At 43.5% G+C, this 16,408-nt stretch overlaps 1 protein-coding gene across 1 annotated transcript in view; it reads right to left on the reverse strand.

Annotated features, from left to right (window-relative positions):
* Positions 1-5,561: 5,561 nt before the first annotated feature.
* Positions 5,562-16,408, reverse strand: part of LOC147665984 (GDNF family receptor alpha-4-like) — a 432,571-nt gene continuing 421,724 nt past the window's right edge. Inside the window, exons 7-8 of the mRNA XM_086949349.1 lie at positions 14,931-15,073; positions 5,562-5,952 (exon numbers count right to left, since the gene is read on the reverse strand). Coding sequence (XP_086805475.1) covers positions 14,967-15,073 — 107 coding nt within the window. The 3' untranslated portion in view covers positions 5,562-5,952; positions 14,931-14,966. The remainder of the gene's footprint in view (positions 5,953-14,930; positions 15,074-16,408) is intronic.

Below are 16,408 nucleotides of genomic sequence, written 5' to 3' on the forward strand. Positions count from 1 at the left end.
TCCATGTTAACGACCCCTACTCCCTACTCGCTGCATGTATTGCATGTTAGAGATTTCACTTGCTGCTGCATTAATTCCATGTTAACGACCCCTACTCTCTACTCAGCTGCTTGCGGTGCATGTTAGAGAGTCCACTTGCTGCTGCATTGATTCCATGTTAACGACCCCTACTCTCTACTAGCTGCATGCAGTGCATGTTAGAGATTCCACTTGCTGCTGCATGAAGTCCATGTCCACAACCCCTACTCTCTACTCAGCTGCATGTAGTGCCTGTTAGAGATTCCACTTTTTGCTGCATTCATTTCATGTTAATGGCACCTACTTGGTTCTCTGCTTCACATGGAGTGCGTGTTAAATTAATGACCCCTTATCTGTGCCTAGCTTCACGTAGACTGCATGTTTGAGTAATAACCCCCTACTTTCTGCTCAGCTTCATGCGGTCTAAGTTTTAGAATGTCCACTCTTTGTTGCATCAAGTTCACTTTAGTGACCCCTACTCTTTTCTCAGCTCCACATGGACTGCATGTTAAATAAATGACCCCTAATCTGTGCTCAGCTAGATGTAATCAGAGTGTTAGGGATTACACTCTTTGCCGCATAAATACACTTGATTGACCCCGTACTCTGTGCTCAGCTGCATGTAGTTTGCGTGTTAGATTCTGCCCTTTGCTGCATTAAGTTCATGTTAATGGCCCCTACTCTCTGTTAAGCTTCATGTGGACTGCATGTTACATTAATGACCCCTACTCTCTGCACCGTCCCATGCAGTCTGCATGCTGGAGATTCCACCCTTGGCAGCATTAAGTCCACGTTAATGACCCCTTACTCTCTGCACAGCTCCATGTAGTCTGTGTATTGAAGAGATCACGCGTTGTCGCATTAAGTGCACTTTATTGACTATAGTGCCCACGTTGGTTGAACACATATTTCCTACAGACACAATCGCAATGGACCTCACACCGCTAGCCCCTCCTCCGGATCGCCCCTAGGGACTCTGGTACATGGAGTTCTTGAGTGGTTCACCCCAGTGGGTGCGAGTAGGCACCTGTCGAACTGATGATCTCTAGACCCGATACATGTCCCGGGTTTTTGGATATCGCCCGAGATATGGCTCGAGTTGCGTCACTTTTGTGACACACTCCAGCAATGCGTCATTTTTGCGCCTACAGATACGTCAGAAATACTGACGTATCTGTAACTCCTTGCGACATGATGCGTCATACTGTAAATGTGACGCATCCAGCATGTCGCAAGGAGGGCGCAGTGAAAAGTGACGCATGGATGTTTCCTCGCAGCGATGCATCACTTTTGATTGGTGAATACCGTTCTCTCAGCAATCATGGCCGCGTCCATATCCCTACACCATGAGGCCAGTGTCGGTAGTTCCGCCGAGCCCCATTTTTGTGCAATATTACGTTTGGCTACCATAATCCCTAATGTGGCCCAGTCCTGTGCCTGTTGAGTGAGGTCATTGGGCTCCCTGACATTTAACAAACATCGTCTGGGCTCCGGTACCAGTGAGACTTCCTACGTCTGTGAAAACGTCCTCATCACTTTTACCCAGAATTCCATGATTTTGGGGCATTGCCATATGGTATGGAAAAAGGTACCTTCGTCCCCACAATGACGTAGACAATACGGGTGTGGTGTTTTACCTATCTTGTGCAAGGTGTGTCTAGTATAGTAAAATCGGTGTAAGATTTTTAGCTGCACCAGTCTGAGTCGCGATGGTACACCCACTACCCGTGGGGAAGCCAGTGCCTCCTGCCATTCAGTCTCTCCAAGGTCGCCCACGTCTTGAGCCCATTTTTCCCTAAGGGGTCCAGTGGGATCTGGCAGGTTGTTGACCAATTTCCGGTAGGTAAATGATGTTGCTTTCTTAAACATACAGTCTGACTTCAACTTTGATATCTATGTCTCTGTTGAGGAGCTCAGACTTATGCCTGCTCTCCTCTCCACTCCCTCCCAGTGAATCAGATGTATTGCTCGGGAAACAACCTTTATTACGCGGTCAAAACACCGCAGTGCCATCACAAGGCAGATTTTACAACGCAAGTCGTTACCACGACTTGCACTGGAGGGCGCTCTAGACTAAGGAATAGTGTGATTTACTATTCCAACACCTTCCCTACTGTACGTAGACTGGAGTTGGAATAGTAAATCATACTATTCCTAAGTCCAGCACCCTACAGCGCAAGTCGTGGTAACGACTTGCGTGGTAAAAGCTGTGTTGTGATGTACCGCGTTGTGATGTACCGCGTGGTAACGTCATACATCCTATTGCTCTAATTCCCTTTAATTGTTCTCTCGTTTTTACTCAGTCACTACCTTTACCACATAATTTGTGAAGCTCCGTCTGCGCCAGCACCAGCCCCCTCTATGGCAGTATCGTGAATGCAAGAATGGCATGCCCTATATTCCAGGCCATAGCACCATTTATTCTAGCACTAACCCTGTCACCAGTTTTCCTTCATTTACATGCTCACACCAACCAGGTAAACACTGGATGCTAGATCACAGATCCAATGTCCACAAAGTACACCAGATGGTAACTAATCCCTATGTGGTTGCTATTATCTATCTATCTATCTATCTATCTATCTATCTATCTATCTATCTATCTATCTATCTATCTATCTATCTATCTATCTATCTATCTATCTATCTATCTATCTATCTATCTATCTATCTATCTATCTATCTATCTATCTATCTATCTATCTATCTATCTATCTATCTATCTATCTATCTATCTATCTATCTATCTATCTATCTATCTATCTATCTATCTATCTATCTATCTATCTATCTATCTATCTCTCTATCTATCTATCTATCGCTCTATCTATCTATCTATCTATCTATCTATCTATCTATCTATCTATCTATCTATCTATCTATCTATCTATCTATCTATCTATCTATCTATCTATCGCTCTATCTATCGCTCTATCTATCTATCTATCTATCTATCTATCTATCTATCTATCTATCTATCTATCTATCTATCTATCTATCTATCTATCTATCTATCTATCTATCTATCTATCTATCTATCTATCTATCTATCTATCGCTCTATCTATCTATCTATCTATCTATCTATCTATCTATCGCTCTATCTATCTATCTATCTATCTATCTATCTATCTATCTATCTATCTATCTATCTATCTATCTATCTATCTATCTATCTATCGCTCTATCTATCTATCTATCTATCTATCTATCTATCTATCTATCTATCTATCTATCTATCTATCTATCGCTCTATCTATCTATCTATCTATCTATATATATATATATATATATATATATATATATATATATATATATATATATATATATATATATATATATATATATATATATATATATAACATATATATATGTTCTTTCACCCAAAGGTGAATGGGGAGTGTAGGAAGCTCTGAGGAAACCTACCCCTCCGACTGAAAAGTCGGGGTCATGACGCAATCCAGTGCAAAGAGGGCAGTGTGTGTAAGTGCTAAGAGGGCAGTGTGTGTAAGTGCAAACATGCACTTGATTACACAAGGTGGGCACTTCCGCCCTCTGAAGACAAACAAATCCTTTTGGCAGTATGACAGTCGCAGCACAGACAGGAACTATTACATACAGCCTCTAAACAAGCATTTGCAATGCAATAGGTTTCGCATTTGCGAGAGTTTGAGCTATTGGCATTGTAAATGACAATGCCTTTTATTTATGTGTTTGAAAACCTGCAAGCTGTGCGTAAACAAGCACTTTGTACATATAGCCCTTGCTTATGAGAAGCAAAGCTGTCAGTCTCTTTTACTGACAGCCGTGCTTCTTGTAAGCAAGGACTATACGTACAAAGTGCGTGTTTATGCACTGCTTGTTTTAACAGGCATGGCATGCTTTTTGTCAAAACGCCAGACTATCAATTAAGTGTCTGGATATTTTCGAAGGCACGGTAATGTTAGATTAATTTAAATATGTTCACTTCAAAAGAGTGACCTTTAAACCTGCACAACTTTCTCTCTACTAAACCGCCTAGTTTTGTTCAGTTTTTCTTGCATTAGATTGCATGCTAACCGCAAACTAAATTAAACATTACTACTTTTAGTAAGCACAGTTGTTTAGTTAACAATTGCACCAGGGTAACCACCAAGTTAAGGGTTTCTTTACCAAGCACGTCAGTTTGATTTGCAGTCACGTGTATTATCAACGCTGTGTGCCAACACAATCGACATCCCGCCTGGACTTCTTAAGCTTGCGGTTGATGTTTGTTTCCTTTGGATAATCATATCTAACTTCACTGAGCATTTTAACACAGTGGGACTTCCTTGTTCTTCCGCACTGCTCGTCTGTTCTCTGTGGCACTAACAGGCTCACGGGCAGGGCTGCCAACTTTGGAGCTGGGGAATCAGGTTTGAGTCTCAGCGTCGGCTCAGCGTCCTGTGATTCTGAGCAAATCACTTAGGGGCATATTATCAAGGGGGTTTATCTCCGCTTTTTTGGCTTTAAAAGCCAAGAAAGAGGAGATAAAATTATCTCCCTATTACCTAGCTGTCGCTAACACCAGTTAGCGACAGCTAGTAGGAGATAGCGACCATCTTGGGCCCCGCTTTGCATGTCAGTGATATTTATCACTAATGACATGCAAAGTGGGCGTGCCAAGATGTTAGCGACTGGAAACAGTCGCTAACATCGCTATCTCCTATTACCAACTTTTGGAGATATTCGCGCTAAGCGCAAATATCTCCAAAAGCTAACACCTGCCCTGAGCAGTTCTTAGCCATGTTATCCAATGGGAGGTGGATAACATGGCTAAGAGCATTAGCTCGGTAATGCATGAATATCGTTGACTTTTCAGCGATATTCATGCATTGCGGCCATTTTTTATCGCATTTGCGATAAACCTTGGTAATACCAAGGTTTATCTGCGATAAAAATCGCCGCAGCTTAGCGGTAAATTTTAGTCTCTAACCAAGCAATAGCGATAATTATCGCTATTGCTTGGTAATATGCCCCTTAATCTCCCGGTGCCTACAGGGAATGTGTTGTCCTTGTGTAATGTAACTGATGCTCATGTAAAGCGCTCCAATACATGCGGGTCGAGTTGGCGCTATATAAATCTGCAACAAAAAAAAAGTGGCAGTTGCAATGCAGCAGTCTATGTACACGGCAAAAATCCTACCTTTACAATTTCTCCTCGTTGCACCTTGCAACGCCACCCCCAGGGAGGCGTAGCATTCTGACACATTTCCAGACTTACGATTTCTCGTAAATCTGGAAATGCACCAGTGGACATGGGTGTTGCGTGGGAACACCCACAGCAACACCCATGTCCCGCCCCTAACACGCGAAGCGTTGCATGAACAGGCGCGATATTTACAAGCACAGGTTAAGTCACGCAGGGTGACTTTACCCGCGTAAAGTAGCAAAATCCCAATGGGTAAGTTACTCGTAAACGATTCTCACACACTTGATAAATCTCGAAATGTCATTCACTCCATTCACTCACCATGAACATACTACAGTCCCTATTCCTGTATGTACCTCAAAGACCAGTGAATTAAATTGATATGCAATTTATTTGGTTACAAGTTCATTTAAAATATCACATTAAAAGTTAAAATGCAGTTGTACATACCAACAAGTTAATAAAAACAATATGCAATGACAATAATCACGAGTGAATACAAAAGTAAAAATTCATAAGAGAGTATTACACCAGACCTATACACTTGGTCTTAGAGAGCTACACATCCCCTGTTTCGCTATATGATCAATACATTACTTGACAACATTTATATATTATTGGCCGTTCAAGTAGTGCGAGGCAAGGGGGTTGTGTATTAGTTAGTGTGCGTCGACGCGTTTCGATGGATTCTCAATTTATTCCATCTTTTTCAAGACCAAACCTTCACTCTCATTAGACAGGATACAGTCGTGAATGACAGTGCACCTATAAAAACATAAATGAAATTAGGAAACCATAATTTATATTACACACATCATAGAATTCAAATGGTCTTTGAGAAGGAAATGTACACTTTCTAAACATAAAGCCATATTAATGGCCAACATTGTATTTGATGTCCACAAATTATTCTTTTCTCCTGACTGTTAGAACAGAATCAAACTTGCTAACAGTTAACACACGGTTCATGTTGACATCTTATTCTTTAAGGGTTCTGTCTATTGGTTCAAACCCTTATCTTGACTTTAGCTGTGCCTGTAAATGTCGCTCAGCAGGCTGCGCCACCGGTGCGTCACGCAACGTGATGCACCGGTGGCGCAAGGGGCTTGTAAATCTGCCCCTCTGTGTTTACTAAACCATGCAAAGTAGCTTTGAGTGGCTTAGTAAACGCCAAAAATTATTATGGGTCGGGGCTGCGTCGCAAAGTTAACGCTACCGCAATGCGAAATCATCGTAAATCTGGGGCCATAGAGGGAGCGATGTCAGAGGTGAAAAGATTCTTTAGGTTCATGGCTACTTAAGGATTTAGCATGAATTTATGGTATGTAACGTTTACAACGAAATTTTTACAACGACTACCATTACAACGCAGGCATTACCACGCATACCATTACAACGCATTGCGCTGGGGGGGCGCTCTAGGATAGGGAATAAGTTTAATTTTCTACCCAACACCTTCCCTAGTGTCCACGGGGACTGGAGAAGGAATAGAAAATTATACTTACCACTATCCAGCACCTCTAAGCGCTATGCGTTGTAACGGTATTCTTTGTAAATACCGCGTTGTAAAGGTATGCGTGGTAAAAGTATGCGTTGTAACGTCATACATCCTGAATTTATATTTGAGAGGAAGATCCCTGGGGACAAAGGTGGCATTGAGCTCTTATGGACTAAGCATGTTGACCTAGTGGAGAACTGCTATAGTGATGAGACTGTGATGATACTGTCAGCAATGATGAAGACTTCATGGGTGAGAGAAATAAAGTTATACCATCAGAACCCAGGCGTTCTCACCAGCTACCCCAACACCACTAGAACATATAGCGAAATCTCCGCTGCATCTGCTTCACCGCTTACGTAAACCAAAAAAACTATTTGGATCACATCAACAACACTATGAAACAAAGTTATTGGCTACCTCTTCCTAGAGATTTCCATTTCTACCAGCCATTGCATGTTTTCATAGGAATCCTTTACCGCGTGCTTAAATGCCTTTTGTTGGCCATCTTGCCATCAAACAGCCCCACCATTCCAAAAGTGCCATTCGGCTTCACCAATCACCTCTAATCCCATCATTTCTCAAAGGGCGACAGATAGTTCTCTATCACCCAAGGTAACCAGTTGTCATCAGGACCTTCCAGTTCCACTCTATGTTTCATGGCTAAGAATCCTTTTTATATAACACAATTTATTGCTGTTTTTCGGAAACATTAGTTTGTTTGGATAGCAAACAAATGTACACCAGTGGCACTTTTCCACCATCATCACCTTATGAAGTTTCAGTACAGAATGTTGGGGTTGTATTATGGTTCTGAGAAGCATATTAGTCTATCAACCACATAGCGCCCTGACCTTGGACCCTCGCCATCAAGTAAACCCCAACTGATGTCTACTGTCCCCATACCTTTGGGTGTCTTTGGGGCCACCCTGGTACTCCTTAGATCAGGGGTGCCAATAAACTACAGGGGTACATGTCTGCAGCACATTTAGAGATGCTCAAGGTATCCGACTGCCTCTCCGGTTGAGTAATGTCTCTCTTGGCCATTACAAGTCAAACATCAAAACATGCTTTTTCACATCTACTAGCTCCAATATCATCTAGGTATTTAGCATGGCTATCCTGGGAGGGGGCGGTTTGCGGGTGGGTGATAGCGTGGCCCATAATTTCCCCAAATCCCTGCTCCACCATTAACCAAAACCTTTTGATAATTCTCAGCAGTGGTCGGCACAGGTAAACACGGTGAGGCGGGACAGGGCTCGGCAGCGGGGGAGTGACAGAATAATAATAAAGTATTTATTTAATTATATCTATTACGTCGTCTGTTGACCATACCCCCTCTAACGCCCGCCTCACCCCGCCCCTCTGCGAATACGTGTGCCGGATGCCGCTGATAATTCTACAGTTCCATTCTGTGTGGAGATCTGCTTCCTCAGTGTTGCATCTTATACAGGGAGGGGGATGTGTCTCTGCTCATGCGACAAAGTCTCAGTCTCTGCCTAGTAAAGTAGTTTCAATATAAGTATTTAAATCAGATTAGCCATGCGAATATCTTAATCTCCCTGGATGACTATGATTCATTTTAAACTCAGACTTAACTCCAATTAGTTTAATTGATGCTCATTAGGCTGCCTAATTGAAGCCCTGGGTATGAAAACAATGCTTTTGCATTCTATTCCATCCTTAGGTGGGAACATTCCATATCTCTCTACAATTCAGAGATAGATCCAACAATGGTATTTTCTAAGCCTGGGCAGTACATTCCGTACCGCTCGCGGAATTTGGGTAATTTCGCGTTCCGCGGAGAACGTGGAATTGGCCAAAATCCCGCGATCCGCGGCTTTGTGGATTTTTTTTGCTTGTTTGCGCTTTCAAAATGTGTGTCCGTGAGATATTTCCCCGCGAGCACGCAAACAGGAAAAAAGCATCACGAACGGGCGGAACAAGCAATTCCGCGTGTTCGCGGAACTCTGCGTGCTCGCAGAGATTTTTTACTGTTTCGCAGAGCTTTGCGTAGCACGACTACGCAAATTCCACCCATGTGTGTGCCTGTTTCTCCTCACTACTGTATATGGATGAAGCATGTTCAGTCAAATTTGATTGCGGTTCAGATTGCAAACCTGGAATTCAAAAGAATTTTCCCTGATTATAGATGATGGACTGATATGCATAATCGAAGAGTAATATGCTTCATCAAATTAAGTTCTTGCATTCAACTGCTAGCTAGACTTCCTTAGCTAATCAAGTTGGTAACTGCAACCAGAGCACTTCTGCAGTCTAAACGTGTTAACACAAAATTGGTGACCAATCAATCTTGGAGCCTATATGAAAAAAAGTATTAGAAAGCACCTACAGCTATTCCAAATCTACTCTTCAGAGACGTCTTAAGACCTTATAATTATTTGTGAGTCAAAGCATGCGCCTATGTTATGCCCTAACGGCGGGATCGGATGACTCCATTAAATTGGGCGTTTCACCAATATTCAGCTTTTTTTGTCCTGTCTTTTTGTCTCATGCAAGAACAAGGAGCTCATGACGATGGCCAGCATTTCATCACCTTAAATTTGAGAACTGCACCTATTTTATACCACAAATATCTACATTACCTGAGGCATTTTGCTCCTTTCGGGTTGTCTACCAATGAACGCACAATGCTAATATCTTCCAAGGACAAAAGACACTAACTGTTAGATTTGGGGGTCTCTAGTTGGCACAGGTAGGTACTTGTAACAAATAGGGACCCTTGCCTCTAGTCAGGATAAGGGGATTACACTCCTAAAATAACCCCTGCTCACCCCCTTGGTAGCTTGGCACGAGCAGACAGGCTTATCTCAGAGGCAGTGTGTTAAGCATTTGTGACCACATAAAGTAACCCAGTGACAACACTACAAATGGACACCACACAGGTTTTATATCAAAAATAAGTATACTTTATATAGAGTTACCACAAGACCATAAACGACAAATATACACAATACTATTACTTTAAGATGGTAGATTTAAGCTTAGTTCAGTTTAGTTTTTAGATGCGACACTTTGCGTCAACATACCTTAGGTTGCGTTGCGCTTCCACGACAAGCAATGTCGCAGCGAGGGAAATGCGGCTAAGTTCAGGTGCAAAGAAATAAAGACGTGAAGATCTTCCAGATGCGACACGCTTCTCGGGGATGCGAGAAGTTCTCGGTTCGATGCGTGGACTGCAGCGGCGACACCCTTGCGATGCGAAGGCAACAGCTCCAGCGGCGACACTCTTCTCCCACAATGCATGAAGCTTCCGCACGATGCTACAACTACAGCGGCAACATCCAAGATGCGATGGCAGCAGCTCCGACGGCGATGCGCTACTCGGGGATGCGAGGTGCTCTTCTTTGATGCGGTGTAGTGCGACAGTTCCAGTGGCGACACCCTCCTTCAGAGTTGCGACGGCAGGCACAGCAACGGCAACACGCTCCGACCTTGTTGCGAGATACTTCTCCTGATGCGGTGCAGTGCGACAGCTCCAGCGGCGACACCCTCCTTTGGAGTTGCGACAGCAGGTACAGCGACAGCGACACGCTTCTTCTCGTTGAGTCGTGCTAACAGCTCCTTGCGACACACAGTTCCTCAGAAGGCTCAAAACAGCAGCAGGCACTTCCACAAGAACTCTGGGGAGCTGGGGGTGAAGTCTGTTGTCCATGAGACTTCAGCAGGAGGCAAGCTCTTTTCCAAGCCCTTCGAGATCCTTCACAAGTTGAAAGAAAAGTACACAAAGTTCCTTTCTCCTTCCTTTGGCAGTAAGGCAACCACTGCAGGCCAATTCCCCAAACAGCACTTCAGCTTTGAAATAGTCTCTCCTCAGTTTCTTCAGGTTCCTCTCCTCAGTAAAGGTTTCTTCTTGTAGTCCAAAAGTGATCTAAATTCATGGGATCAGGGTCCCAATATTTATACACCAAAATCCTTTGTTCTCTGAGGGGAGAGGGGCCTTTGCCCAGTTCAAACCAGTTCTGAAGCACTCTGTTTACCAGACTTCTCCTTTCCTTTCACAAAGCAGGGCAGGCACATCAGACGCCCCACGGGAGGTGGAGCCAGCATTGTGGAAGGCAAGTACAGTCCTGGAGCACTTTCTTTACAGGACTCCTTCTCTTCTTTCAGTGTGCAGGGCAGAGACATCAGCCACTCCCCAGGGGGTGGAGCCAGCATTGTGAAAGGCAGGCACAGCCCTATTCAAGGTTCAGGTGCAACTCCTCCCTCCCATCTAGATGCAGATCTCTCTATTCACCACTGGGTGACTCAGCCTGTCTCTTGGAATCCCCCAGACCTGTCACTCACAAAACCAGACAAAGGAATACAAAACCTAGCAGAGGCAGGTTTGAATGGTTAGACAAGCAAATATCTACTTTCTAAAAGTGGTATTTGCAAACACAGAATATTAAAATCAACTTCACTAAAAGATGTATTTTATTATTCTGAGTTCAGGCATACTAAACTCGAATTTCTACCATGTTCTCTGAGACAGTTAGGATTAAAAACAAGTAATCATCTAACAGCCCATTCTGGCCTATGGAGAATAGGTAACCTTGCAATAGTGAAAAACGAAAATGGCTGTAATTCACTATTAGGACATGCCACACACATCAGGGCTTGTCCTACCTTATACTTACAACGCACCCTGCCCTTGGACCTACCATAAGGGTGACTGATATGAAGAAAAGGGAAGGCTGAGGGACTGGCAAGTGGGTGCACTTGCCCAGTCAGCATGACAGTACCAGACTGCACGCAGGCTCTGCAATGACAGACCTTAGACACATTGTACAATGCTGCTTCTGTGGGTGGCACAACCAGTGCTGCAGGCCCACCAGCAGCATTTGGATTTACATGCCCATGGCACACTCAGTGCACTAGACGAGGGTCTGACAAGTAAACCAAATAGTCAAACATGGAACCACTGATTACTACATCAATTTACAATAGGGAGCACTTGCACTGTGGCACTGGATAGCAGTGGCACAGTGCCCAACGCATTTAACACCAGCAAACATACATGAGGCAACAGCAAAAATGGAAGGGAGACCCATGCCAATGGTGCCAGGTCTAACACTAACCTTCTGAGAGAAACAATAAAATGCAAAAAATACTATTACCAGGGGCAATATAGGGGTGTGGAACTAGGCATAAGGGCACGCAGCGCACACATTGTGTACATTTAAGCATGCATAGTGTCAGCCCCTATAAGCAGTTCCCTCTTATAGCGTGTGCTGCAATACTGGTGAATTTCAGTGTTTTATTTAGTTTATAACGTTACATTGTCACTGAAATTTTCATCTAACTATAATGTTAATTTAACCTTTGTTTTTTCCAGTGAATTTTAATGTAAAATAAGACATAATTACTATTATTAATTATAACGTTACTTTAATCTTTGGGTTTATTTTTCAGGAAATTTCTAGTTTTTTTTTTTAAGTAAAGTAATATTTTATTACCATCCATAATGCCAACCCCATGCTGCGCACGACCTTTGGCCATGCACTGCGTAGAGTTTGCCGCAGGGCCTTGCATGCGGCCAGGCCCTGCGACAAACTTTTCATGGACAACCAACCCCATGCTGTGAACAACTGAAAGTTGTGCACAGTGTGGGGTTAACCGTGACCCTAGTGGGCAGCTACACCCATGCTGAAAAAGGCCTCCAGTCATGTGCGGAGTGCAGTTGGCCGCAGGCAAAGTCCTGCGCCCAACGCCCACTGGTGCCCAATTCCCTCACGGCGCACAAGTCATGTGCAGCGTGGGGGTTTTAGGCGCAAGGCATCAAACTCAAACGTCCGTGTGCGCACATAGGTAAATATAGCTAAGTATAAGGGGTTTTATTTTAAGTAAGGCAGAGCTACTCACTTTGACAAAGGGTCAGGGCATCAAAATATAAAAAACTGAGCCTATTGACTATGTGAAGGGGTCAGAATATCATCATATATTCATTTATTCACAAACAGTTCAATGTTTAATAAAAGTGATTGTCATTAATAAATGAAATGAATCTCTATTAAAAGAAAATCATTGAAATGCCTTTGAGTATTTTTTTTAAATGTTTTTCAAGCTACGCAAGGCAGTCATAGAACCAACCACAAGGTGGCGCCGCACTCCAGCTGAAGAGCATAGAGCTACAGCTAGGAAAGTAAAAAAAAAAAAATATGGTAAATTCTCCTAGGGTCATGAATTTAATGACCAAGGACACTTACTGTTTTTGTTTACGTTGCTGCGGGGCTGCTGCACTCCCTGCAGTCTCCCCAAAATATTGACAAAATGCTGGGTGGTGCTCCTACCCTTCTAGGAGCACCACCAAACTGAAAAAAATATGTTTTAAAAGCCCTTGCAGGGCATTAGGGGCGGCTCCTTGCAAGGATCAGTGAATGATAACTGAACGGCTCCAGACGCTCATTAGTTATTCATTTTTTGTCTTTTTATTTGAAGGGTCCTGATGCCCACATGGGACACCCAAATCATTATTTTGTGTTGGGGGCCAAAGGAGAAGCCTCACAGCCCCCAAGGCCCCACTGGCCCCCCTGCCAGCACCCATCCGAGTGCTGGTAGGTATCAGCAATTATTCATTATTGGGGAGGGGAGCGTGCTGCCTCACTCCCCGAAGCTTTACAGGCACCGGGAAACCCATCTCCCGGGGCCATATCCTTTTTTTTAAGGGGAAGGTCGAGCAGCTCCCATACCAAGCCTTTACAGGCCCCTTGTTCCCTATCCCCCAGGGGTGTATTCAATTCTTTACTAAAGGGAGGGGGCACGTGCAGTCCCTCTCAGCAAGCCTTTCCAGGCCCGGGTGATCACACCCCGGGTTCCACATTCATATTTTTAGGCAGAGGGGGAGAGTGGTTCTCTTCTCTGAGTCAATACCTCATCCCTGGGGCCTAATGTGGATGCCTTGGGACCACGGGGAGTGTCCTAGGGCCCCTGCAACTCGGTTGGTTGCCCTAACTCTCACTGCCCACATGCACCCGTTGTAGGTACACCAGGAGCCAGCATTACTTCCGCCCAGTGGGAACACGTATATTTCCATGCTCCTGTCAGATGGGAGCAATCTCTCTTTCCCTACCCACAAATGTCTACGTGGCGGGAGCAGACAAGTTTCCCCAGTCTGCGCTCTTGCGGGCAGGAAAACAGCGTTCCATGGGTAGGCTCCCTGGGACACAAGAAGTGAGTCAGCCCCAGGGGATGGGGTCCCCAGTGCATTTCATGGCAACTTGGAGGAGCGACACTCGCCCCCTCCCCTTTGATTAACTCGGCAGGCCCTGAGGATGGCGTTCCCGGGGCCAAAGTTGGCTCAAGGAGGGGGTCCCCAAATAATTAAATACATTGTGACCCTAGGACCCTGGTCCACCCCTGTGGTCATTTTAAATAATCAATAGCAGCTGCCATTTTCTTTTGACACAATCCGGCAAGAGTCCACAGACTCTCGACAAAAGACATTTATATATATTCTCTGGGAGTCCTCCAAAAGGGCTAGTGAGGCAGGGTATCCCTTCCCTATGTTGTTTTCTATACACATTTTCAGAGCAGGGGACTAAGTACCCGTAGTCCTGCAATGGCTGCCACAACATTTCCTTCCATGTTGCGGCCAGCCTATTGGACCTTCACTCCCGCAGGCATGAAATGGCACAAGGGGAAAAACGTCCCCTAGGCCAATCAAAATGGTCTATTTTTTAATGTTATGCATGCTGGACTTTCGCAAGAGTCCCTAGAACCCAACTGTCCAGCTATAGAAATATTTACATTTCTGAACAACTAGTGGGCAGATTTACACCAAATCACAAAATGCACACTTTATGGAGCAAGATCTAGCCTCCTGACAAACTCTGCCTAAGTCTATTCAGCAGTTTTTGCCTTATTGAGTTCCCAAAAAGTCTATGGAAAATGAGTGGTGATTTTCCATTTTGGAACCCCTTCTTTTTTTCGTCCACAGCTTGACTAATCACCCTACAACTTTCCTAGAAGGATTCCCAGCAAAACAGAACATTTTTTGGGAAAGTTTTGTAAAGATTAGTCAAACGGTGCCAAAGTTCTTAGCAAAACATAAAAGCATTTCCCATGGGAACACCATCCTAACTAGAACTATTTCAAGTAGTAAACGGGCTATGGATGATCTTGTTGAACTTTCAGAGTCTCCCCCCCAAGCATCGCAAAAACATTTTTTTTATACACGCTTTCTGTTTGGCTACCAATTAAATTACCCCAAGGACGGCTGATTCCAGGCTTTTGTCCAAGTTACCTGATCAAAGATGTAGCCTCAGACTGTTGTTGTGTCTCAATTTGAATTTCTTTCATGTTTTCCTTTTGAAGTCGTGGAGATTATTGACGGATTTGTCGCTAAATCCAAATACGTCCCATTGCCGAAGGCTAGTACCGCTCTCTCTACCAAACAAAACAGAAACAAACCAAATTAATAATTTTGTTATCGTATTTACATTGCAGCAGCAGCATAAGCTTCAACGACATTCATAATTCATAACTTCATAAGTATAAACCAAAGTTTCACTCTCATCCTGTACAAGGTGAGGCAGGTCATGAGCAAGTAGGTTCCTATGGTAGGATCTGATTGGTTCTGATCCTCAAAGCTATCAACCAATCAAGTTTCCTGGCATGTGGGGCTTCACAGCAAGCTGACTGAGAGGCAATAGGAGGCCAAGAACTGACCTGTGCATGAGAGCAACTCCAGAAACTGGTTTCTCCAGTAGTTCTAATGGTCAAGTTTAGTCCTGTAAGTATTCTGGTTTCAGAGAAAAGGCTCTTTTCAGCTCTTGGTACAGAGAGTCTGGAATTCCCGTCTTGATCAGAGCGGGGACTATGAGAACTGTGGGCCCAGTTTGGCATTTTTATAGAGGGAAATTTTATTCCTATTTTTCCTCTTAGTGCAGCCAACAGAACAGACTGGCTACATTTACAGAGATTTGGTTTAGTGTAGTCTCAATCTAACTTTCCTTGCGTTGTAAAGGCATGCATGGTAGAGGTATACGCCTGATAAAGAAATACGTGGTAAAGGTATTGAGTGGTAAAGGATGCGGGGTAGATATATAGTTTTGTACTTGCATATATTAGTTATGGCCCTTAATAATATTAAAACCATAATATGCAGCGGTCAGAAACAACTTATAATTTATACCACTTATATTCATATAAGATATATCTGCATGTTGTCCGTCACCAATATTGTCCAGTCAAAAAATCAGACATCATTCCCTGTTTAATGAATATACCATCATCTTAACTGCCATACAATCTCACTTATCTACACTGGTTTTGCCTTCTACCTCCCCTCCTATTACTCCCTCCACACTGTTATACCCTTTATTTTCGACTCAACGGCCTAAAGCTGCACTTGTTTATAAGTTATTGTTATCCACTTTTTTAGCTCGTTCTAAATCTGTTATTGAGACTGCTTGGGAAAATAACCTATCGGTTTCCCTTCCTGTTAAAGTTTCTGCCTCCGCTCGTATTACCCAATCTTTGTATTTTATTTATCATAGAGTTATTATTACTCCTGTTGGTATTTGTAAGTTTTCCCCATCATCTTCCCCACTTTGTTGGTCATGTTCCAAGGAAATGGGCACGCTTAAACACCAACTTTACGAATGTCCTTTTGCTCTATCCTTTTGGAATTCAGTTTGGAATATTTGCATGCCAATGTTTAACTTTACTGCCTCTTTATCATTATTGCATGTTTTTCTAGGTTCTTTATCACCAGACATT

This window comes from Lissotriton vulgaris, unplaced genomic scaffold (assembly GCF_964263255.1).
Source record: "Lissotriton vulgaris unplaced genomic scaffold, aLisVul1.2 SCAFFOLD_459, whole genome shotgun sequence".
NCBI classification, from domain to species: Eukaryota; Metazoa; Chordata; class Amphibia; order Caudata; family Salamandridae; genus Lissotriton; species Lissotriton vulgaris.